Source organism: Macrobrachium nipponense, chromosome 11, assembly GCF_015104395.2.
Source record: "Macrobrachium nipponense isolate FS-2020 chromosome 11, ASM1510439v2, whole genome shotgun sequence".
Lineage (NCBI taxonomy): Eukaryota > Metazoa > Arthropoda > Malacostraca > Decapoda > Palaemonidae > Macrobrachium > Macrobrachium nipponense.
This window is the reverse complement of record NC_061087.1, coordinates 38,502,665-38,528,422: the sequence shown is the minus strand read 5'-3', so window position 1 is coordinate 38,528,422 and position 25,758 is coordinate 38,502,665. Positions and strand designations below refer to the sequence as shown.

The 25,758-nt window shown below is 37.1% G+C and overlaps 1 protein-coding gene across 3 annotated transcripts in view; it reads left to right on the top strand.

Moving 5' to 3' along the window:
* Positions 1 to 17,852, top strand: part of LOC135205410 (epithelial membrane protein 1-like) — a 94,201-nt gene extending 76,349 nt beyond the window's left edge. For 2 of the 3 annotated variants that reach the window (XM_064235954.1, XM_064235944.1), the window contains 3 exons: positions 9,219 to 9,356; positions 11,326 to 11,468; positions 15,781 to 17,852. In XM_064235954.1, coding sequence (XP_064092024.1) covers positions 9,219 to 9,356; positions 11,326 to 11,468; positions 15,781 to 15,888 — 389 coding nt within the window. In that variant the 3' untranslated portion in view covers positions 15,889 to 17,852. The remainder of the gene's footprint in view (positions 1 to 9,218; positions 9,357 to 11,325; positions 11,469 to 15,780) is intronic. The other variant, XM_064235962.1, reaches the window with a different exon arrangement.
* Positions 17,853 to 25,758: the final 7,906 nt, after the last annotated feature.

Genomic DNA, 25,758 nt, shown 5'->3' with positions numbered 1-25,758 from the left:
CCATATCTGCCTCCATAGTGTCACAATAGTGATTCTCAACTTGGGTAGATAAAGTAACTGTCTCAGTCAGGCGGTGCATTGCCCTCTCCGGTTTCCTTCCCTTATGGAAAGCAAGATTCCAATGCCTTTTCGAGTTATTTTACCCTTTTTTAAAAAGGGTAAAATAACTCGTTTACTGGCCTTTCATCTTTACCACAGTGGCAGACCATCCAAAAAGTCTAACCAAATACTTTGTGATGCCACCACCAGTGATCAGGGGCAGCGTTTTTATGGAACTTTTTATGTCATATATATTATATATATATATAATATATATATATATATATATATATATATATATAAACACACACACACGCTTGCACATAACGTACGTATATATAGAGAGAGAGAGATATATATATATATATATATATATATTATATATATATATATATTATATATATATATATATATATAGATATATACATATACATATATATATATATATATATATATATATATATATATATTACTATATACATATATATATATATATACTATATATATATATATATATATATATATATATATATATATATATATATATATATATATATATATATATAATATATATATATATATAATCTATATATATACGTACGTATGTGCGAGCGTGTGTGTGTGTTTGTTTGCGTGTGAGTGACTGTGAATTGAAAGTCGAATGAGGAAACAGTTAAAAAAAAGTCCAACATAGGAGTCGTATTATTTGGGTTCTTGTTGCCTAGAACTTTTGCAAAAGCTTGACTAATGTTTCAGGAGTGGCTTCTTTTTCTTTTTCCGTGTCCGAGTTATGCTGGGGTCACACATTCACGTATCACGACGGCGTATGCCCACGTATGTGGATCTTGGGTATCATCGCGGTGAAATGACCTTGAACAGCTGGTAAACAGGACACGGGCTACCGGACGTAAAGCCAGCGACGTAAATTGCGCCGCAAATGTACGCGCAAAGAAAGCAAGGTCGGACGTCTACCTGGAACTTACGCCGATCAACTTCACGTCAAGACCACGCCCACCGTTGTGGGGCTGTGCTGTTGCCAGGGGTATGAGCATATTACCTCAGTTTTTTTATTTTTTTTTATTTTTATTCTGTTTGAATCCGCGAAAGACATCTACAGCACAGCTGAATATTACAGTTGAAAATTATATGCACATTCGAGATTTATTATCATTGAGAGAGAGAGAGAGAGAGAGAGAGAGAGAGAGAGAGAGAGAGAGAGAGAGAGAGAGAGATTTACCATATATACTTTCTAATTGTACAACAAAAACATTTCAGTAGACGCAATTAGAATAATGGTTGTAAATGAGCACATCACTGATTATATATTAACCCCATTTCTGAATGATATTTATAGCAATAACCAAGTAACCAGTCGACAAGGAATACAATACGTAGTTTTAGGAATTATGATTTATGAACGCTTTGGGAGCTCTTATATAAGATTAGCACTAGAATTGTCTTGCTTCGATTTTACCATTCAGACATACACTTAGACTTATAAAACTGTTGACTATGGGCGATTTATATTTAAGCGATATAGAATAACATCTAATAACTTATCAAACATTCTTAAAAATAAATAGGAATTCTACCTATTCAAGATAATATTTTTTTAGATGTATATAGGAATTCCTCTTAGATATTTACATTATTTGTTACACCATTATTGTAAGACTGCTATTCAGAAGAAATAAATATCTTCGACACTTCCATAATCTGAGAATACCGTGTTACCGGGAAAGTGTTCGTGTGTGTGTGTGTGTGTGTGTGTGTGTGTGTGTGTGTGTGTGTGTGTGTGTGTGTGTGTGTGTGAAAGTTATTCTAGCAGATTATACTATACGTTTGCTGTCTACAAGTGAAGTCTTTTGTTATTTTTGGCCTAAGCAGTAAAGGTTATTTCAAAAAGGACTACTAGACATCCTAACAATTGTCTTCGTCAGAAATTTCCCCAGTATTTTTATATTCGTTATCCGTTTCCCACTCTCCGCCTTTTATTGAAACCTTGTCTCCATATTCTGAATCGTGATCAGCCACCTGAGACACAGAGAAACAGCCCCTGGGCTATGAAGCCATTAGTCCTGCTCCCACACAAATGGTTCGCACTGCATGGGTCCATATAAGTACTCGTCCAACCCGGGATTATTCATGGCCTAAAGGAAACCTTACCAATAACACCAGGCCCCAACTCCTCTACTGTTCCTGCGTTGCTAATCATAAATTAATTTCTTACTGGAGCAGGTGTGACAGACGACGTATAGGCGGTAGATGCCGGAATCCTGTTGACGAAAATGACCCGGTTGTTGATTTCTGGTTGAGATTTGTGTACCGGAACGCTGGAATACTACTTTGGGAATAGAGCCTGGGATTACCTGTATCCCTCTGACAGATTCCAATTCATTGTTTGATTGATGATAGCGTCAAAAGTCAGGAGAAAGTGGAAATCGTATTAGGAGCCAGTGCTAAAGGATTATTCCAAAATCCGCCATTGTCAATGAAAGAAATAACTGAGACCGTCAGGTCTTGGGATAATCCTGTGGCCATATTTTCAAGTTGATTTTCCAACAGATGACCCGAGGGCGCCGACCTGACCTTTTATACCACGCTACAGCGTTGCCATGTCGTACAGGGTTGTAAATATGTGAATCGGTTTCGCCGTAGGCTGCAGCGCAATTAGGAGGCCCACGTGTTTCGCGGCGGAAAGAAAACAACGACGGCGAACAATGCAGGTGACCCTAGCGCGTACCCGCAGCAGTCACGGTGGGTCCCACGTGCAATGCCTGGAGCTACGTCAGGAGACATTTGGCGTGAACCACCCACCCACGACTTGTTTTGAACATTTCAAAACTGGAGTGGGCTAAAGGACGGCCGCCCTAGTGGGCGGAGCTTAGCACCCGGACGACACGTCGCCGTACGTTTTACGATTTTACGTGTGTTTTACGTTACATTTACGGTTTACTGACGTGAGCTGTTGCCAACTACCAATTTCCGCTCATGCGTGGCCGTGCGTGCGTTGATACGTGAATGTGTGACCTTAGCATTATCCTTGAGGCTGGCTGCTTCACGACCGACTTCTTGCAGACTTGCAGCTGATACAAAACAATATGGACATTGGACGTCGAATTTAACAGTCTTGAACATGCACAAAACTATCCCGAAATCTGCGTGACTCGTCCAGACTTAATTAGACGTACGCCAAAATACTACGGTTCTAAATAGACAATCGAAGGTAGTTTCACGAGAACAATGCAGAGTAACCACGACCTTCGAGAACAGGCAATGTTAGCGTGAGTCCTACTTGAGCTGTTCTCTCTCTTTCCCGCTACAAAGGATAGGCTTTATTCATAAACAAGTAGGAGTAAGAATGCACTGTAAGGGCCCGTCCACAAAGTCGAGCCTTGTTCGACGAACTTTGCTCGATGTGACGTCAGAAGCACAGGTTCAGCGGGAAAATTTCAGACTTTCTCCGCTTCTTTCCCGCTTCTGACGTCACATCAAACACAGTTCGTCGAACAAAACTCGACCTTGTGGACGGGGCTTAAGATGAATCAGCAACTCGATATGAGACAAATGTATGGCTTTCATTTCCCGTCAGTCCAATTCTAGCTGCGCAAGTCAATTCCTAAATGGAGTACAATAAGTAGATATCAATGACTGCACTGGAAGGCACGAATCAAGAGCAGGTAACACAAAGAAACATGAGACGACAGTGAAACAAGAGGACACGAAATCTACCGAATGGACTTAAGAAAAAGACTGATATGAAATGGCGAATGTACTGAAGAATCGGAAAAGATGAAGTTAATGGGAGAACTAAATCGAAAATAAAGAATTATGAACAGTTAGTATAGACGCAAAAAGATCTTAACCAAGTGGTGCCAGCGAGAGTGGGCTGGTTCTAATCCAGCCACGGAAGATGAAAGGTTATTCGTGCGTGTATTTCCCGCTCGGTTGTGGACTGATTGTGACAAAGTATCCAGTGAAAGGGAAGGGAACCGTTAAGATCAGATGTCACTGTGGCTTTTAAAATTCGATATATGTCCGGTGAAAATTGTCTTTTGATTCTATGTGCGTATGAGTATTTATATATAACTACCTACCTATATATCATATATTATATATATATTATATATTAAATATATATATTATTAATAATATAATATAATATATATATATTATAAATACACACACATTTATATGTATATATATAGTCAATGATTCTTTTTCCTTGATGAAGGATGGATAGCTCCTCCAGAGGGTTATTAACCTCCTATTACTAAGTCTGCTAGCCCCGTGCGGCTTTTCTTTGAGCCTACCCAAGACACCCTTAGTCGAGTAACTACCAGGAGGAGGAGGCAAAACTAAATAATTTCGCCCTTTTCCTGTCCCTTGTTGGCAAGGCGTGGAAGACAACCATTGAACCACCACGGGCGCTATACATAAGTAGACGATTTTTATGTTTGCATATATATGTATATATATATATATATATATATATATATATATATATATATATATATATATATATATATATATATATATATATATATATTTGTGTGTGTGTGTATGGTATGTGTGTGTTTGTGTGCGCGCGCGTGTGTATGCGTATTTATAAATGTATGTGTACACACGTAACCAATAAGTGATCGACTATAGTAAATGAAAGCGAGTACCTTACTCAATTTGAGAAATACGTGAGCACATACAAAGAGACCTGAGGCAAACAGGACCTGAGCTCATAAGTCTGCTTATTCTGGCCCTCGGCAGTAAACATAGTTATGGGACCATAACCTGCTGTTGACTAAGAAAATAAAGATAGAGGGACCAGGGTCTTTCTTTGAAGTGTTTATAGGGTCTACCCTCGCTTCGAAAATATCCCCCACCCACGTAGAAGGCCATTTCATGGCGAATACCATTTGCTTTTTTTCTCTTGACGATGAAGTGGCTGATGACAGTTTGACGTCAGTATTTAGTTAACGAACACCAGCAGCCTACCGCCAGAAGTGTCATACAATGTTCACCACTGGTGCTCTGTTCTACGTTATTCAATACCTTCGAATCAATAATGGTCCAAAAATGATGCGACAGAAATGGAAGAATTTGACTTGTGAATCGGAGCGCGTGTTCTAGAGAGGTAAACCACATTACTTTGCTGATGCGAGAACTTCATCAAGATAGGAAGAGAATAAAAGAATAATATTTAGTATTTAATGATTCCGATAATATAATATTAATTGTTATTAAAGTACCAACAAGCTCTTGTATTCGTAAATTTTTTATATGTACATGTCGTATATAAACACCCTTCAAAAACACCTAATACATGTGTGCAGCGATTTCTACATACAAACGCACACCTGCAGTTAACATGAATTGCTTACGTAATAAGTGTGGCTTTGGTGGAATTGAAAAGGTTAAAAAATCTTTGAAAAATCAGTGTTTTTGGAATCATGATCAACTGGAAAAATGGAGTATGATCCGTTGGTGGAAGATTGCATCAATCCTAAATGCTAGAAAGGGGGAGGAAAGGTAGATCCAGCAAATGCATTACATGAAGAGTGAGATTGTGCACGAGAAAGGGAATGGTGCAGTGTGCATAGGGGGTTTGACGTACTACTGATGAGCCATCGTTTAGATGAACAGATTGGCCAGCGTTGTGGGAGCTATCTCATCAAGTGGTTCATCTAGGATTCAACATTCTGGGTGAAATAAAGTATCAAGAATATTTTGCTTTACGCTTCGTATTTTACCTTTTAATTCTTTTTCGCCTCTTTAAATCCACCTACAGGAAAATCGATTTAATGTTGTAGTCTATTTTGGTAATCCAGCCATTTTCAAGTGTTGGTGATTTGGTGTAAGATTTGAACAGGGGAAATCCTAGTGTGAGTTAGATGGCGTCACTCCTTGTTCACTGAATTCTCAACAGACTAATGTCCCTTTTGTCAGTATCTTCATGCAAAGTCTTTTTTATTTTTTTTTCACATGTTCATGTCATAAATCCATTGTCAGTCATATACTTGCAGTATTTCTTTTTCTCTTTATATCTAACTATTCATAGCCCTTCATCTTCAATTCATTTCCTTTACTCTTTCCTTACATATTCCCAGATACATCGGTCACTTTCTCATTGAATGTTATTGGTTCTCTCTTCTCCATTCTGTTATTTTCCTTTCCTCTTTTCTCATTGGCATCCAGTAATCTCTCATACCCTCAGACATAGTTATCAATTTATTTCGTGTCTTCACCCACTTCACCCATGACTTTTCTGTATCTCCCACAATATGTCTGACGAGCAGGTAAATTCAGATATTTGTCTGTCCGCACTGATAGGGAAATTCATTCATGGCCCATGTCGGTGTTGCTGATTCGTTGTTATGCATCTATACTACCTCGGTGTACCTCTTGCTTAGTCTGAATAAGTCACGAAAATTTCGCGACAGTTCTGAGCACGTTTAAAACTTTTGTCAAACTCGACATCCAAATGGTCTTATATCAGGCGTAAGCTGACTACTTTTTACGGGCTGCTCTAGGAGCAAGAGCCCGTGCTGGCACAAGGCCAGCCAAATCTAAAACATCAGTGTAAGCTGTGCAGTGGTCGGCGATACTCAGGTTCAGGTCGGGGTTTGTCTTGCTCAGGATGCCTTGGGAAAGCAAACAAAACACGAATGATTTCCGAAACCCTGGTCGAGGTCTTTGTGTATGTTCTGAGAATCTAAAAGCACAAATGCGTCAGGGCTTTGAAGGTGTCACCAATGGTAACACAACAGCGGTAATCTACAAGATAAAGAAGACATACAGTGGAAGAATGAAGACAATTCTCTAATCAGACTACAAGAGCTGTAGCAAGTTCTTTCTCTTCCTGTTAATACCTAACCTGAAACGAGCAAAGATTTCCTAGATATCTGGATTCATGTGTTAGAAATGGGCGAATCCAGTCCTATCTTCCTGGGCAAACTTTGGATTCACTTTCTAATTTGGGATATTCCCGGTTGCAAATTTCGAGATGTATAGCTACTGGTATTGCACCAGCCCCAGTTTTTTGCCATGCCTCTTAGTTAGGTTAGGCTTGGTTAGGTTAACTTAATTCCATCTAACATAATGAGATTATCTTCAAGAAGAATCTATGGTTAGTTATCAAGATTTGGCGTCCCGCTTTTTTCAGGGAAGGTTTCGGTACTCGGTTCAAGTTCGGGAATATGCTTCCCGCATAAAGTCCGCTGATTCCTGAATCGACTATAATTTTCACTGTCAGGCAAGTCTCTCTCTCTCTCTCTCTCTCTCTCTCTCTCTCTCTCTCTCTATCTCTTTAGGTCGTGCTCTGATGTCCTTGTCGCCGTAAGCCTCGAAGTACTTACTGCGATTCCTATTTGGAATCACAAATTAAATATTTGAGAGAAACGCTGCTTTCATTCTTTTTTCCCTGAGGCCACCTATGGAAATGGGAGTTTATCAGATTAAATTTACATATTACATGAACGAATGAATAAATAATGCCAGCAATATTGCAGACTTTATCAATATACCCTACACCCAAGATAATCATACACTTTTTGATGACCCTTGTCTTTGCAATGGGAATACAGTTATCCTTCACAAATCTTATAAACTAATCTTTTAATCTGCATTACATTAATCTTGTTTTAAACAAATATTCACTCATTCGTAACATGAACTTCGAAGAATAACAACAGAATAATGCATCCTTGACACGACATCGTTTTAGTGACCTCAAATAAAAGGGCGTCCCGCGTGACCTGACTCAGAGAAATGTGGCAGAGAGCAAACAAAAAGAACAGAAGAAAATAACACGAGAAAAGGACATTCACTTGGGAGGGACCAGGTAGTGAGTTACAACATAAAGCTTTTTGAAAGCTTATCCTTCCCGGGCAACTGCTCTCATCATATATTGTGAGCTGCCTACATAAAGAGACAAAAAGAGGAAAATGAATAAGCACAGTAAGGATAACTACCAATAGCTAGAGAAAGAAGCTGGCTTGGTTTCTTGAAAATCCTCACTTGTCTATCTCAGTCGCCACTTCGAATACCGGAAAGGGCTCAACAGAAGACTTTTTAAAGTAAATAAATAAAGTAAATTTGTAATAGTTAAATGAAAATATATATAATGTATACGGTGTAAAACCAAGTATGCAACAGGTAATAAATAAGCCGATAAATTATTCTATCAATAAAATTGATAGCACATATATACACTCGGTCACCCCATTCTGTTCACATTACAGTATCGTATACCCGCTATGCTTTGCAGTAGTATTATGTAACCGCATTCAAGAACCAATAGTATCTATCGGAAGAACTAATTTAAACGTACTTATATCTTCAGCTTCCCCTCCCCCACCTCTCTCTCTCTCTCTCTCTCTCTCTCTCTCTCTCTCTCTCTCCTAATTTGCAATGACTCGATGTAATCAGACAGATACCATCATTAAGCCTACGTCATCTGTTTAAAGGGTATCAAAATTTCTAAATCTATTCATTTATTTGAAGAATTTGAAGAATTATTTCTAAGGGAAAATAAGAACTTAAATAACTCCCGTGAAATATCTTCCTCGATAACTCGATTTCCTTTCTAATCATCCCACTGATTCCCCACAAAGTTTAGTTAGGTGACTGAGACGTTTCTGTATGTTTGCTAAAACACGTGTATATATGTATCACTCATTTACAGAAGTATGTAAGTATGTAGTAATATATATATATATATATATATATATATATATATATATATATATATATATATATATGTGTGTGTGTGTGTGTGTGTGTGTGTGTGTGTGTGTGTGTGTGTGTGTGTATTGCTTAAAAATTACAGTAGATGCGAGTGACTTAGTTAAATAAGCGAATGCCACAGGAAAATAATAGGCAGAAATCCAAGCGCTTTCGTCTTCACCAAGACATTGTCGCTCCCAGGACAATGTCTTAGTAAAGACGAAAGCGCTTGGATTTCCGCCTATCATTTTCCTGTGGTATTCGCTTATAATATATATATATATATATATATATATATATATATATATATATATATATATATATATATATATATATATATAAGTATATATAGATTGATAGAGATTGATTCGATTTGTCAAGACCATTCCTGTTAAAGATAATGTTGTTTATCTGTGCGCATATTTTTGTTCATTAATCCTTCTCTGTGCTTGTTTCAGATTACCAAAGAACAGTGGCAGCTTTCTCCATCATCAGCCTCCTGATCATGCTCATGGGATTCCTCTTTTCCCTTTACACTTTCCCCCACACGCGGTACATGTACAAGAGACTTGCCGCCCTTAGTCACGTCGTTTCAGGTAAGTCCATCATCCCCGAGTTCTCCGTTTTCTGTTTCTCTCTGTAGCTAGATGTGGGCTCTTTCTTTTTTAGTGAGAGTTATGGTTTGTCTTTCTTTCTCGTTTCTAGCCGGCATATAAACTATCACGGAGGATAGTGCAATAATTGATCAATGGAAAATTCGTGGAAGTAAACCACGAGAAAAATATTGAGATGATTACAGTGCGAAGCGAATGCTACAAGAGAGTCGTTTAGCAGTGAGAGTGTTAATATTGATTATCGTTAATCACTTTGCTTATTCTTTGCACGGAAATCGATGTTCCTTTGGTTGGTGTACAGGTTCAACGACTATTGTTTGAAATAAAACCTAAATGCTGTTTGGAGGTCTTCAGGAAGAAAATAAACCTCGAAATAGCTCCGAATATATATATACCTAAGAAATGTCAAGTGAACACATGGGGTACTGATCATGTCTTTTCGAATAGGGAATAGTGTAGCTCTAATTTGGAACATAAAAAAGATACTAAACGTGCGATACATTCCATTGTATTCAGAAGACAATGTGAGTTACTTTTAGGATGAATATTCTGTATTCAGCAAAAGGACAAATGTCAGAGCATGACTTCTTTGGTGCTGAAAGCTATTCTCTTGAAAAACAGAGGGAATAAAAGTCTGATTCTGCTAAATTTGCAGAGGTCACAACATAATATCCCCTGCGCTACCTGCCAAATTTGCAGAAAAATTGATGACCTGTGCTACTGACAAATGTCGGGAGAATGACGAGACTAATGACCCTGGACTCTTGGAATACTGCTAATGAAAGAATTAGTCCATCAACCTTGCCACTGGCAAATTCATAGAGAAAGCCAAAGATAATTTCCCATTATTGCTGACGAATTTGATGAGAAAGTCCATTCTAATGACCCTTTAAAGACATCCTAAATTAACGGCCAGATACTCGTACTGACAGCAAATTGGTAGACAGACTACAATAAGGACTCTTCACTGCTGGCACATTTGCAGAGAAAGACTAAATTAATGACCCTTTAACGCTGGTAAAGTTACAAAAGAAGACTAAAATATAATACTTTGCTGTTGGCAAAGTTTCAAAAAAAGTCTAGCTCAATAACCCCTAGCTGCTGGAAGTTTTGCAGAGAATGATTAAATTTACGAACCTTTGCTGCTGGCAAATTTTCAGAGAAAGGCTGTAAGATTTGCAGAGAAATACTAAATTAAGATCCTTTGCTGCTGTAAGATTTATAGAGAAATACTAAATAAATGACCATGTGCTGCTGGCAAATTTGCAGAGAAAGACTAAACTTATGAAACTTAGCTGCTGGAAGATTTACAGAGAAACAATGAATTAATGAACCTCTGCTGCTGGTAAATTTACAGATATATGGTTTTCTTGGCGGTGTTAGTCTAACAGTAGGTTAAAGACAAGTGCTAATTAACAACAGGGGCACTATCGCGTGTATGGTATGACTATCCATGGACGGGTGTGCATGCATTGTTACATGAATATTTTAGGCAGAAGCACATATATTTATGCAAATGGTACATTAACTGTTTCTAGAATATCAATAAGTCTTTCCTTTTTCGTCTTCACCCCACTTCTTAAAAGAAATCAAAACCCATTTTCTCCGCCATGTAAGAGCCACATTTCTCAAGAAAAATCTAGGCGAAGTAAATATGCCGTATAATCTTTATAGCATAAAGGGTTGTCAACATTTTTTTCTGCGTCATCACAATGTCAGTACAAGGAAGATACTTCTAACAGACGGTATTGGAGTATATATCCTATTTTTCTTGAACTAACAGCTGCTCAGATTCTCCAAGGCGTAGAGATAACAAATGCTCTTAATGCTGATTGTAGTATTAACTTACTTGGTGTTTTTTTTTTTTTTTTTTTTTTTTTTGAGACATTAGTACTATACTTTAACTTGTGCCATTAAACGCAGCCTCTAACGACGCCCATTTTCTTTTCAGCTGGGTGTGCACTGATTGTGATCGAGGTAGCGGTAACCCTCTTCCAATACGAGGCCGCTAACCTGCCCAATCGGCATCCACCTGGCTCCACCTGGGACTATGGATACTCCTTCATGCTTGCCTGGATCACCTTCATTGCAGAGGTTAGCCTGTCATCTCAAGCTTTGGCTCGTAAATGTATCAGCTTCTGACATAGCAGTAAATAGTCACTATAGACTAATGACGTTCTGTTCAGTTTTCATTTTATTCGGGGAAAGGTTATGAAATCCAGGTTTTTTGTAAGAACATAACTGGGTTGGGAAGGAATTGCAGTAAAGAATCAACGGAAACACTGGCGTAGAAGCCTAAGGCTGGCAAAGGGACCCTTTGTCTACTAGAATTGGCAAGCTTGGACAATCAGACTATGGAAACCATAAAAGAATAGAACTGATGCTGTGAAACAAGCAGTCAAAAAACGCGTCTGACATGGCATACATTCAGTAAACGAAAGCCATCTAAAAATCTTCCCCTCCTCTCCCTCGCCCTCTCGGCTCCCTCGGAAAGTAAAGTCTCTCCGTTTTGTCTTATTTCAATATTTCATTGGTAATGTAATCTCAAGGATTAATTATTCGTTCTGGTCAGACAAAAGCCTTAATAAAGGCCGTAAGATGATTTAGTAGATTATTTTGGAAGATTTTGAACTCGTCAACCTCCAAGTAGGCGGTGACCTTTGCCCTTTCATCCCGAAGCCTTTCTTGTCCAAGGTTTCTTGCAAAAAGAGTTCCGCTTCCTCTCAAATAAAAATCTTATTCATAAACGACACATATTTTAGTATACAGCATTTTCATGAGTCTTCCTATGGCGTTGCCCATATATTTCGATATCCATAAAGATCTCAGTCATGAATAGAATGCGATCGGAGAGAGACCATCACTGATCAAAAGCAAAGGCGACGGAAAGGGCGCGCCTCATTTTGCCATCCGCCCACAAAATGATTCGAGTCATTGGTGGGTGTGAGTCATCTGACATTTCGATAACGCAAAGGGTTTTGCGATAATCACACAGGGAATTCTCTTGTTTGCCTGAATCACGCTAGAATTAATAGCGGTCTGATCTCAAAATATGTCATGATTAACAGGTCGGTATGATTTACGCAGTTCTATATAGTTTATGGAGTTCCGGTTGCTGTCAGTCTCCACACGCATATACATACATACATACATATATATAACATGCATACACACACACACACACACACACACATATATATATATATATATATAATATATATATATTCAAAACCAAGGCTAATGACCATATACGTTTTTCATGTAATTATAAGGTAAAAAAAGCATAAAGATAAGCCAAAATTATTTAAATTTATAATTATAATATATAATATATATATATATATATATATATATATATATATATATATATATATATATATATATATATATATTTATATATATATATGTATATATATATATATATTTGTGTATTCATAAAAATTTTTCTTCCTAGCGACCTTCAATAAAATCATGTTTAGTTGTATCTTTTTATGATCAAAACTTTTAGAATTAGTCATTTGTCCTCTTTTTTTACCCTTTAGTATATTGATTATAATAACTGAAACAAACACATTTAGTCAATTAAAAGATCATCTTCGCAGTATTCTCCCGAAACATGTCTAAGGCAGCTCGTGTTTTGATCTTTAATAATTGGCAATATTTCTGTTGAAAAAATGATTCCATTTAAACGTTTCTTATAATTGATTTTTTTAGTGTATTTCAAGAAAGAACAAAAATTGTTCGTCAAGCAAAGATATATCAAGAACAAAGGAAAACGTCTTTAATAAACTAATATACGCGTGACATAATGGAAAGCACGTTTGGAAGCTAAAGTCTAACAAATTAAAGTATAAAGTCCCATGAAATACAAAGTTACTTACACACTCAAGATGCGTAGATCACTACTGTGAGACTAATATAGCTAAGTTTAACTTGACTGAACTTTAGGCTACCGATGAGCGGGACTGTGAAATATATTACGGTGATCTGTACGGTTTTCAAACGTAGGACTAATTTCTCTCTGTAAATGATATCATGTGCATTTTATTTGCACGAACAGCTGAATTGTGGCATATCTCTCAAATGTGTGCCCTCACGTAAGACCTGGTGTATGCCCCAAGTATTTTATTTCCTTTTTTTAATGGTTTTTGACTGCCCTGGATATTGCTTGTTATATCTGATGAAGTCCTGAACAGCTGCTTTTATTGATGTTCGTGATGGCCAGGGAGAAGTAGCTCCCCTAAGAGTCGGAGTGAGCGAACTAAATGGTGTGTAAACTTTTGAGTAATGGGAGGACACGAGAGAAATTTATGGCGTGTGAACTCAGATCTGTCATGGACTTAGGGGAAGATGGTTTAAGGAAGTTTCAGATAATGACACGGAATCAGTGGGACAAATGGAGTGTGAGGGCTTTAAAAAGGACGGAATGAACGAACCAGATGATGCGCTAAATTTTGAATATTCTTAATGCAAATCCTAGAATGTGGTAAAATAACTAAAGGAACTCTATAAAAGATAGTAAACGTCCAGAAAACAAAACACAGTGGCAAGTTAAGGAAATAGAAATAACCACATGCAGATAACATTTGTTAAGGCTTCCCTTTAAAACTATGGACTCCTTTTTTTTTTTTTTCCGAACCATAACTTATCAACGGAAAATTGGATTCTGAGGTTTTATCTCAAGTATCCATGTGCATGCATATGCATACATTTGCCTGTCAAGTCAAGCAGAAGTTAAGAGGGCATTGTAGCTATTAAAATTATGTATATATGTGTGTGTGTGTGTGTGTGTGTGTGTGTGTGTGTGTGTGTAGATAGCTATTCTACATATATGACTTTTTTTGTGAGTATGTCAATCTCCTCATCCCAAATTAATATACCTTCCCTGTTCATAATCGGTCCACACACGTAACTTTTCACGAAGAATCTTTAGTTGTCTATTACAGTTTGCAGTATCCTCATCTATCAGGCCAAAATGCACACTAATGATTAATAACCAAAACACAAAAAGACCACAAGCACTACATTGAGAACTACATGACAAATGGGTCTGTCCCATTCTTTATTCATCTCCTTAATTAAGCCTCCTTTTTTTCCCCTTAATTCCCCCTTCCAAACCTTATCTTTCTTCCGGCGGACCCCGCAGGGGTCTAAATCGGTTGTAACCGAACCCTCATCCTCCTACCCTATCGCCCCCCTCCCCAACCTCCACCCCCTTACAGTTACAGGCCAAAATTTCATCTTAATAATATTGCAACACAACTCAAAGCTTGAAACAATGAAATAGAGATGATTCTATCCGTAGACTTCAATCACTTGCAATCCAAACAGACGAGTGGGCACGGAGACGGACCTGAAAATATTACACTTCCTTTATCTTTTTTGTCTTCGAAGTTTTCCATGCATATCTCGAATTCAAATACAGAAACTTATGTTTTTAAATAACTTAAAAAGAAATATAAATGTGTTCCCTCACTTAATCTTGTATTTTAAGTTTCATTGTCTGTCTCATATCAATTGTGAAAGAACAAAAGAGAAGTTTTATTGTTTCAGGTTTCATTTCGGAATGAATGTGATATCAATTAGAAATTACTTTTATTTTTATAAAAGCTGCCGAATGTCATAGCAATCCCACTCAGCTATTGCTTAAAAGAGAAGTAATGACAAATGGAAATTTAGAAAGCCTCCACAACAGGGTTGCCAACCTTTTTGTTCCCCTGTGCCCCTTTGGCATTATCATAGATTTCTGTGTACCCCTCAAAATTGAGGATGAAAAAGAAAAACAGTGAAACATATATTGTGATATACTTTTATTATAAAATCTGTTTGTTCTGACTGCATAAGACTATCAATGGTAATAACTTCAATATTCTAAACACGTAATTTATGAAATATTTTGTTGCATCACATATGTATCTTTTTTTACAATCATCCTTAACATCAATGAACAAAGTTCACAAGCCTCAATTAATTCATAAATTTAAGTATTATCATACAGCACATCTTTCCAGGCTAGGTACGGCTACAGATTACAGTCGCGGGAAGTGCCAGAACTGAAAAACAAATGGTATTCACCCTACTCTTGATATAACTTAAGAAAAGCTTTGCTTCCTAAAATGACGAAATGAAAAAAAAGATACGACATTGCGCAATCTCAATGCAGATCACATTATGTATGGCGCAGTACTGGCTATTCTCTCATATACAATGTAACCCCCGAAAAGTACAAATATATCACCGCGGGGTGTACCTGTACATCCTTTTTGTTTGTAAATCAGAAAATAGAATGGATTAATATTCTCACGCAGCCCTAGAGCAAACGCTGATGACAACCAGATAGGTTTTGATGTGGAAATCTCCCGTCTGTCCCTAGCGATTCCCCCTAATTGCTTTCCTTTGACCACAGGTGTGCGGTGCCATCGCCTTCGCCGTGTGTTCGAGGAAGAGGAAGAAGGACAAAGCGCCAGACGATCAGTATGCCATCGAAGAAGAACCCACCATTATTGGACGATAAAACCGGATTTGTGTTCGGAGACCTCTCTTGTCAGACAGATCACTTATCATTTTTTTATTTCTGACTGATAGCATCATGATCTCTTAGATGAACTACTTTAGGCCTTTTTTTCTCCCTTAGTTGGTTCTCTTAGGAAAACTAGACTTACATAGCAATGAAAAGCCGTGATCTTCAAATTTGCTATTGTCTGTTCTAAGACATGATAGCTTTATATGCTGCTGGGATGAGACACAATGGGTCTCATATCTTGTTGTTTTATCTGTTCGTTGGTTTTGTAAATGCTTTCGATAAAGCCACTTACTAAAAGACATTATATTTAGAACTGAAATATATTTATATATCGAAAAAGTTATACGACACTAGGATTGATTCACTTATCAGAATCATAAATCATTCTGGAAAGAAAATTTGATACTTTATTAAGGAATAAACACTTCGTGTGTCAACACTGATTTGGTTAAAGTTCGTTTTCTGCCTCCTTCTCAAACATTGGAATTGATGTTAGTGAAATATTTTACCTCTTGTAATATAAGACTTACACAAACTAACTAGGACATAATCTCCCTCCAAGAAGATCTGTTCTATTTGACAAGTTCTGTCCATTTTGTGCCCTAATAACATTTATATCAACGCAAATGATATTTACAGGACGGGTGCGTTAAGCATCTGCACGGTTTAATAGCACAAATGATGAGACTGAGAATTTTGCACTGGTAATGTAAAAGCAAGACGAGTCATCTACTTTTGTCACTCACTGTCCGTCGTGAAGCAACGCATCAGCTTCTGTGTGATGTGACCCGGTGCTTATTTGTGTAATGGAAAAGTCGCTTGTAATAGTGTTTCTCAGACAAGTACTTCAACACACGTGTTATTTGAAGCTCTTGAGGTTGCCTGTATAAGGAAAGTCGAGGTCGTTGATTGAATATTGTGACTGATATGTTTCTTCAACGATTGTTTTTAATTGGTCTATTTAAAAATTGAAATCAGACTCGAATCCTTCTGGACGTTACTAGACTTGAAACGACATTCATAATTTTTAAATCGGTTTTTATTGAAAGTTTTAACAATAGACTTTTAATATCTTTTTCATAACCTTCAGTCAACATATCAGAGCTTATCATTTCTCTAGAGTATATTGCAAACCTAACAGTTTCAGAGAGAGCATGTCAGTTATCAATTCAAATTCATTATTAATAAATTCATTTGAGAGTGCTATCGATTTTTGTAACCATGAAACTGCACGTCATCCCAAGTTCCAGTCAATTAGCATAAACTAGAAAAACTGTGGTTTCATGTGTGAAGTCTCGTAAATCTTCGATAATTCACATGCACAATCAGTTTAGAAAATTAAGGTAGTAAAACTAGTCAGAAAGCGTCGAGCCTTAGCAATGACAAAGAGCAAAAGAACCGATTTTCGAGTGAGTTGTTAAGGAAGGGTACCTACAAAGTATTACGTCGTTGATATCAATGCCTTAAAAAGTATTCAGTAGACATTATAGGCTCTGACGTTATTTTCAATGTATGTTTAGCAATAAATCATGTTTCGTGATTGTTTCTCTGTGTATTGTACAACTGTTACGATTTGCATTTTTTGTGGAAGTCTCCGTTTTATTTTCGGTTTACATCAAGATCACTGCCTCCTTTCATACCCATCTGAATCATTTAACATTGCAAAATACCTAATATTAGTTAATGTAGCGGTGGGTATGACCTGAAACCTTCCTTTGGCTACAATGTGTCCGATTTTGATCGAGTACTCCCAAAGGTACTTCAAAATTTAAAGAGTTAGGTCATACCCAAGTGCCAGAAACCATAATTTGTTTGTTTGTTTGTTTTTATAGTGACATAAAGTCCATGGTATGTAAAGGATGAGGATGATGTACATGATAGCTAGTGGCACTTCACTGTTATTACTCTCCTCTATTTTATACGATAATGAATTAAAGAATTAAACTTGAAATTTATTTAGCTTTTCATTTCCCCCTGGGCATCATTGCCTCGTTCGAACACAGATTACTAGCCTTTCTTTTCAGAAGTCCTTCTGAAAGCACTGGATTTGTAGAATGGGATCCTCGATTATAGCTGATCCCCTCCGGAAAAAAAAAGGAATAAATAAAACACGCACATACGAAGAGACCCAACTACTGAAAATATTCTTCACTTCGAATACTGCGCTCTTAAATTCCAAAAAGTCTTGTTTCCTATATGATGTAAGCAAGCGTGATCACTGGGCGAGACGCTATACTTTGGGAACCTGGGACTTTCTTGTTCACATTTCATCCTCAAGCACGGCTTTAAAACCCGTTCAGGTTGTTGAACAGGGATGATCAGCGGTTAATCGTGGTTTCGGTGCGAAGGCAAGAGGGTCTCAAACAGCAGTGGATCAATGTCTTTGGAGGAAATATTTCCATTGACTTATAAGCATATTCCTTTAGGATCTATCATCTCATTAGTCTTTTAAGTTCAATTAACATTCCATTGTAAAACATGTCGATTAAAAATAGTGGATTATTGTTGAACCATTTTTTCGGTTAATTAGACTGGCAGCGCTTGATATCTTTCTTTTTCTTTCATTAGGGCTCTTATACAATGATGATGGGTGGTTCGACGTTTCTGTCTGCATGAGCAGTTTCCGAGCACAGCTTCGGTACCATGCTTCGAAAACTTACTTGGCCAAGTACCGTGTACAAGAGCCCTAAGTTTTGAAGTTTTCAGCGAATTTCTCAATTATCCTCTAACGATCACTTGTATAAAGTTTTATAGTCTGTATGTACAGTTCAGTTTACTATGTGATTTCTAATCATCATTTTTGTAGTATTTTTCATATTCTTTCAAGATGGATATGAGAGCCATAGATTGTCCAACGTAAGGAAACAGTTTTCGTTTTCTTAAGAAGCACATATTAGTACACAAGGTCCAAAGAGTATAGGAGGTCTTGTCAGCGCTGACCCAAAATAAGCTTCTTCTGCGCAGGTCGAGAGCGTGACGTCAACTCAACCTCACCTTAGGTTACCACGAGGAAGGTTCTTTATTAATCCAATGGACAAAAGCAGACATATACGTGTTTGCGGATACTCTACATCTAGTTGAGTTTTTTAGAAATAATTCTCTTGACCATGGATTCATATTGCCGGATGGTACAGTTGCCTCAAAGTGTTCCTTTACCCCGTCCCCTTCTGTTTCATGATAATGGTCTGGTAACACAGCAATGAAGCCTGTTTGTCTTGTAACGACGGATGTGAATGGTCGAGCTATTGGATGCCAATGTTCATATTTCTAATCACTACTTTAGACAATATGTTAATGATATACGAATAATAGTTCACATTACCAGTGAAATGAGTCGCTGTTAAACAAATGTAAAAATAGTATAGTAACAGAGCAATAAAAATAGCAATGGTAAAAATCATATTCAGTCCTTATTAACCATAATCGTCAACCTTTGTTCCATTCAGGTATGGCTGTTGCAGGGGTTTGCTGGGATCCTACTTTTGTTCATGGTAGATCATTATTAGGTGTCAATTTCAGAATGTTATTTGAATGGAAATACGCTTTGGATTTACACAGTCCATTATTTATAAAGTAATGAAATCATAAACCGCAAATACCAAGACCTATAAATATAATTTCTTAAAGGCAAGTATGATAGCCATTGACAGGTTAGATATGGAATGTTTTGGCGCAAAATTATAGATCACCAGATGTATAAAGGAACTAATGTATCCAGTGCGTAACTCATACTTGTTTTTTATTCGAGCCACTTCTCACCAGAGTAGCCTAGATGGGAATTTCTCTGGCCGGTATTTAATTCGAGTCATCCGAATAACAACACACCTTAACCACCCTGATGGTCCTTATATACCAAGTCAAGAGTGGATAAAAAGAAATAGTTTTCATCCCAGCCTGTCGTCTCGTGGGATTCTTGACTGGATTTCTCGTCGCTTCAGTCTCGAATTTATCGACTATTTATGATCCCGTGGATTTGTCAGTTCAATGACTCCAAGATCCATTTTTGCTATTTTTGCGTCCTTGTCCATTAATTTTTTTTAATAAGAATTTAATTGAAACTGAATTTGATTAGTTTTGTGTGTGAAAATGAGCACCAAACTTCTCTTGAAGGGAACACGTAGTACAGTTGGCTGCATCCACTATAATTGTTGTTCATTCTTTTTCATGTTTAACAAGCATTGTTCCTGATTCCAGTAATTGCAGCTTTGTATCATCCTGACCCTTCCCTGATTAGAGCATCAGTGTCAATTTTTGCTTTCCTTCTCGTTAGGATCAAATTAAATGAGGGTCCGTTTAACCAACGGCTCCCCCACCCCCCATTACTGATTCTCCAGCCATCCAACCCCCTTACCTATTCTCCAGTCCCACCCTCCCTCCATCCTCTGGTAGCCCTGAAACCTCCCTGTCACTCCACACGAGATGTAGTGTGGAAAAATCAGTAATGCTAATATTTCAACGGTCACATGACCATTCTTTCCCCTCTTTTACAAAGCTCCGGAACTGCAGTCTAATAAGCTCTGTTTGACTTTGTTTAAAGGTCAACCCCTAATATTTTAATATCTTGTTTCTTGTTCTTGATTTTTTTGGGAGGGGGTTTTGGTTTGGTCATAGTACCTAACTCATTCTCCTCATGATTAGAAAGCAGCAGTACTTAGGTCTAACAGAATATAGTGATGCCCTTGACGTGGTAGCCAAAAGGCTTCGACAAATGATTAACCTGTTATTTAATTTTCTGAGTAAATTTGATTCGACTGGCATTTCAAAGCAAAGAAATCCGTCACAACCTATTAAATATGTTTATAAGATACAGATAAAGCTTTCTGACAGCTCAGGATATAACTATGAGATGAAGATGTTTTTGAAAGTAAAGCAACAGGATGCACAAACTTTTTGTTCCTTCTTTTGGTGCTTTTCCTGTTTATCATGAACATCTTAAGCAGGCCAACGCCAACCAAACCTACATATGAGAAGTGAAAGACGTTTTACATACACACACTGCACTGAAGGTGGTCTAGAGACCACGAGACTGAATTCTTCTGACCTTAGCCTAGGCCTATGTCTGACATCAGATTACCATGACTGACACTGACATAGTCTCTTTGTCTTCTGCCCTCGAAAATTTACATTTTACATAATGTATATCATTGGTTTTGAGACTAAAAGGCCAGATTCTTCTGACCTTGCCCTAGGCCTACATCTTGAGCAAGACATACATTGATTGACTCATTAACTTGGTCTCGGGTTCTGTCCTAGATGATTTAATCTGAAGCCGCAATATATTTGATATGTTTTAATAGAGACTAAACACTATTCTGCAGTGTTGAAGTCTCCAGGTATATAGATAACTACTTACTGAAGAGCAAGCAGCATTGAAGTCTCCAGAAATATGGACAACTACTTAACCCTAATTAGACAGGTAAATATATCAATATGTAGCTAATCAAGCTGGATAAACTTTGAGGTGGGCCAATTTACGAAAAAATGCATCAATGGAAAGAGGAAGATCTGCAGGAATATGGATAACTACTTACTGGAGAGAAGCATTGAAGTCTCCATGAACATAAATAACTACTTACTGGAGAGAAGCATTGAAGTCTCCATGAATGTATATAACTACTTACAAAGAGACTTCAATGCTGCTCTCCAGTAAGTAGTTATCTATATTCAAAGAGACTTTAATGCTACTCTACAGTAAGTAGATATCCATTTTTCTGGAGACTTCAATGCTAATATCCAGTAAGTAATTATCTATATTCACATAGACTTCAGTGCTGTTCTCCAGCAAGTAGTTACCCATATTCCTTTATCCCTTCTGTTTCACGAAAATGGTCTGGTGACACTTTAATGAAGCCTGTTTCTCGTGTAATGACAAACGTGAATGGTCGAGCTATTGGATGCCAATGCTCAAAGTTTCTATTCACTACTGTAGACAATATTACCAGTGAAATGAGTTGGTAAATAAATAGAAAAATAGTATAGTAACAAAGTAATAAAAATAGCAATGGCGAAAATCCTATTCAGTCCTTATTAACCATAATCATCAACCTTTGTTCCATTCAGGTGTGGCTGCTGCACGGGTTTGCTGGGATCCTACTTTTGTTCATGGTAGATCATTAATAAGGGTCAGTTTCAGAACATAATTTTTTGAATGGAAATACGATTTGGATTTACACAATCCACTTATTTATAAAGTAATGAGATTATGAACCACAAATTTCAAGACCAATAAATATAATTTCATAAATCAATTGTGATAGCCATTGACAGGCTATGAGACTGAAGGCTTTGGGGAAAATTTACAGATAACCAGATGTATAAAGGAACCAATATATCCAATGTAGCGCTCATATCTTTTTGATTCGAGCCACGTCTCACCCGAGTTGCCTACCGTGGATGGAAATTTCTCCAGTCATCCGAGTGACAACACTCCTTAACCACCTTGATGGTAGATATGGTTGTACATCGATAAATTCAGTACTTAGATATGATGAGCGAGAGACTAAACTATGGTTGGGTTTATTTTCTGCCAATTTCATTGGTATTATTAGACAATACTGCATAGAACTTTTGTAATACCTTAAGAATGACAACAGACTCAATTAAAGTTGAATAATTTAAAGAGAAAGAGAAGCAGGGCTAGTAAGTAATGTCGTTACCACTGTTATTCCATTAAGTCATCCTCTTTGGTAACGGTTTAGTGACTTGAATTGACAATGGATCCTAATCAACAAAGAATCAGCAAAATGTGATTTTATGGAGATCTGTTAAATGTGTATAATTTAGAAATATATTCATGTTATTGTTTAGAATGTTCTTTGGAACTCGCTCATGATTATTTGATATATTAAAATACAGTTTTTATGCTGACTATTATTTTCCTTCAGAAACAGATAATAGTATTAAATAACGGGAAAAAGAAAAAAGCAAAGGTAGGTTTTCTATAATTTCAATGTTATTTGGCGAAAATGTTCTAATGATCTCTCTCATGATTATTCTTTTTACATCGTAGAATGAAGAACCTTCATCTGCTAAGAGTATGTAGAAAAGAAAAGAGAGAGAGGGGGGGGAGAAAAAGAAAGAGAGAGAAGGCGAGAGAGAGAGAGAGAGAGAGAGAGAACGTAAAGGCAGGATTGCTATAGGTTTAGGGGCCTGACTGTGGTAATTGTGACGTCACGCACCTAGCCGTTTAATCATTTACCCCAGTTTTCGCTGCGCGTGACAAGACCTTATATTCTCTAGACCTTGATAGTACATACGCAGGCAACAGGATGCGCAATGCTTTAGGATGCCTTGCTCTGATTTGGAATACTTGTGTTATCTCTGACAAATTCAAAGTCAGATTTTGTCTTTTGGGAAGGAAAGTAACTCTTGAGAATGAGTTGTTTCCAGGCTCTTCAGGAGAGGAACAATCTCAGTTACCTTTCTTTTGGTTTTTTAATCATAGTTTTAAAAACTGTTAATGTGTAGGATCTTTCTAATCTCTTTTGTGTTTTATATATATACTATATATATATATATATATATATATATATATATATATATATATCATATATATATAGATATATATATAATATATATATATATATATATATATATATCATATAGATCATTATAGAATGAAATCAGAAATTCATTATGAAGAATAACTATAGTCACAAACAACATTTTGTGTTATATATATATATATATATATATATATATATATATATATATATATATATATATATATATATATATATATATATATATAAATCAGAAATTCATTATGAATGAAATAACATATATGTCACAAACAACATTTACATGAACCATACACACACACACACACATATATACATATATATATATATATATATATATATATATATATATATATATATATATATATATATGTATATATATATATGTATATATATATATATATATATATATATATATATATATATATATGTAAATGTTGTTTGTGACATATATGTTATTTCATTCATAATCAGTTTCTGACATATTTTTTCTTTCTTCTTAGACTTTTACTTCATTTTTGTAAGTTGTGTTTTTGACATGATTCTGCAGTCCTCTAAGGTTACATTACGATCTGCTTTCTTTATGGATTACAGTCTACAGATTCAGTTTTTAAGGATCCCTTGACTGTTATATATTTTTAGACAGGCATTTCTTAGATCCAGCATGATGAGACTGTCACCATTTCATAGTTCCAAGTGGTATTGTAACAGAAGGAACCGCAAACAACATAGCTAAAGGCACCGTGGCTAAAAGTTCACTCTCACTACAGTCCAAAATAAGTTCTGTATTCTACGGAAATACCAACTATTGCCTTCCATGTAGTAAGAGTAATTCATCAGCGGCGCTCTGGACTCAGTCGTTGAAACCAAGTTCCATATAATAATGAAACTTGGTAACAAGCAGGGTAGGTAACGGGTGGTGGGTGGGTGTTTGGAACGACATCCCAACTCACCAGGAGTCATCCATCTAGGACTTTTTCTTAGGCAGTCGTCGAGAGAAGACAGCTAACTGTGCTCCTATTAAGCTGAGACTTTTTCCTGCAGTCTTTCTGTATGTGTGGTACATTACGTTTGTTTACACATTGGACGTGTTTGAAAAAAGGTAAACTGAAGTGTGAACTTTGTGAGAGTGTGTGCCATGGCTTCGTATCCTGTTGGTGCAAGGTAAAGAGAGGACCTTGCTTCTGTGTTGGTGCACCCTCACGATTTCGTTCCTCCTGGGGGGAAAGGATATGCAATCCTGACATACCCTGCACGGAGTATTCGAGTTGGTCCCCTTCGCTGTGGAAGAAGGCCACAAAGAGGCCACCGGTGTCGGCGGGAGGAAACATTCCCTTGGACACCACCAGTTCTTTCATTGCCTTCCTTCCCAAACCACTTAAACTTCAGCATACACTTCTGGCCCTGTGCAATGTAAACAGAGAGAACAGGTAGGTCGTTTCTGTGGTTGGAGTAACGAAGGGGTATATTTATATGAGCATCAACTAGAGAGTAAGGTCGGGGTTGTTGTTGGTGTGGATTAAGCTGCCCGCGCGTAACCCTAGACGTACAACATTTTGTTTATCTTGTTCTCCTTTTTATTTGTGTTGTTTGTGTCTGCATATTGGTATGCAGTTACGCTGCCCGAGCGTATACTATATGTACTACTTCATTTAAGGTAACAGAAGTTTTACATAAGCAGCTTAAACAGGAAAGACACTTAAGGCGTCTGTAATTCCTTGCTGGACCTCGTCATCCCAGAAGTCCTTGCTTGAGAGTTCTGGCATATGTGATGGGAAGTAGGATTAAACTTCTCCCAGTTACAGACATGAATCCACATTTCCCTTGTGTCTCTGTCTCCAGGAAAACAAAAAAATTAAATAACTTCCTTTCTAATACCATTTACATAGCAACCAATCTCTGCAAAGGCTCTCAAATCTAATGCTAAAAGAGCAAGATTGGATAGTCAAGAAAGAACTGTTTTGATATCAGTTACTTACAATGAAATGAATTACAAGTTTTGGAGGGTTGCTACCCTCTCAGTGACAGCAATTCGGGGGATAATTATCTCACTCTCACAAATGACTACTTGTTCCCTGTTTTTACCAATTTTTTTTCTTTTATAGTGTGTACTCTCCTCTAGTGATGAGTCATGTGTGTTTGCTACTCTCTCCCCAGGAGACCCCCATGTGCATACGCTTACACTGCCACATCCCACCCCAGTGACATCAGCTGCTGCACAATCATACAATGACGTCATCACTTGAATACCTACAGAAGAGGTGCCTTCCCTCACTGTTATGGGGAGCCCAGATTTGCTTCCTTCTTAGACCTCTCAGCTTTGGTTCAGCCTCCGGTATCA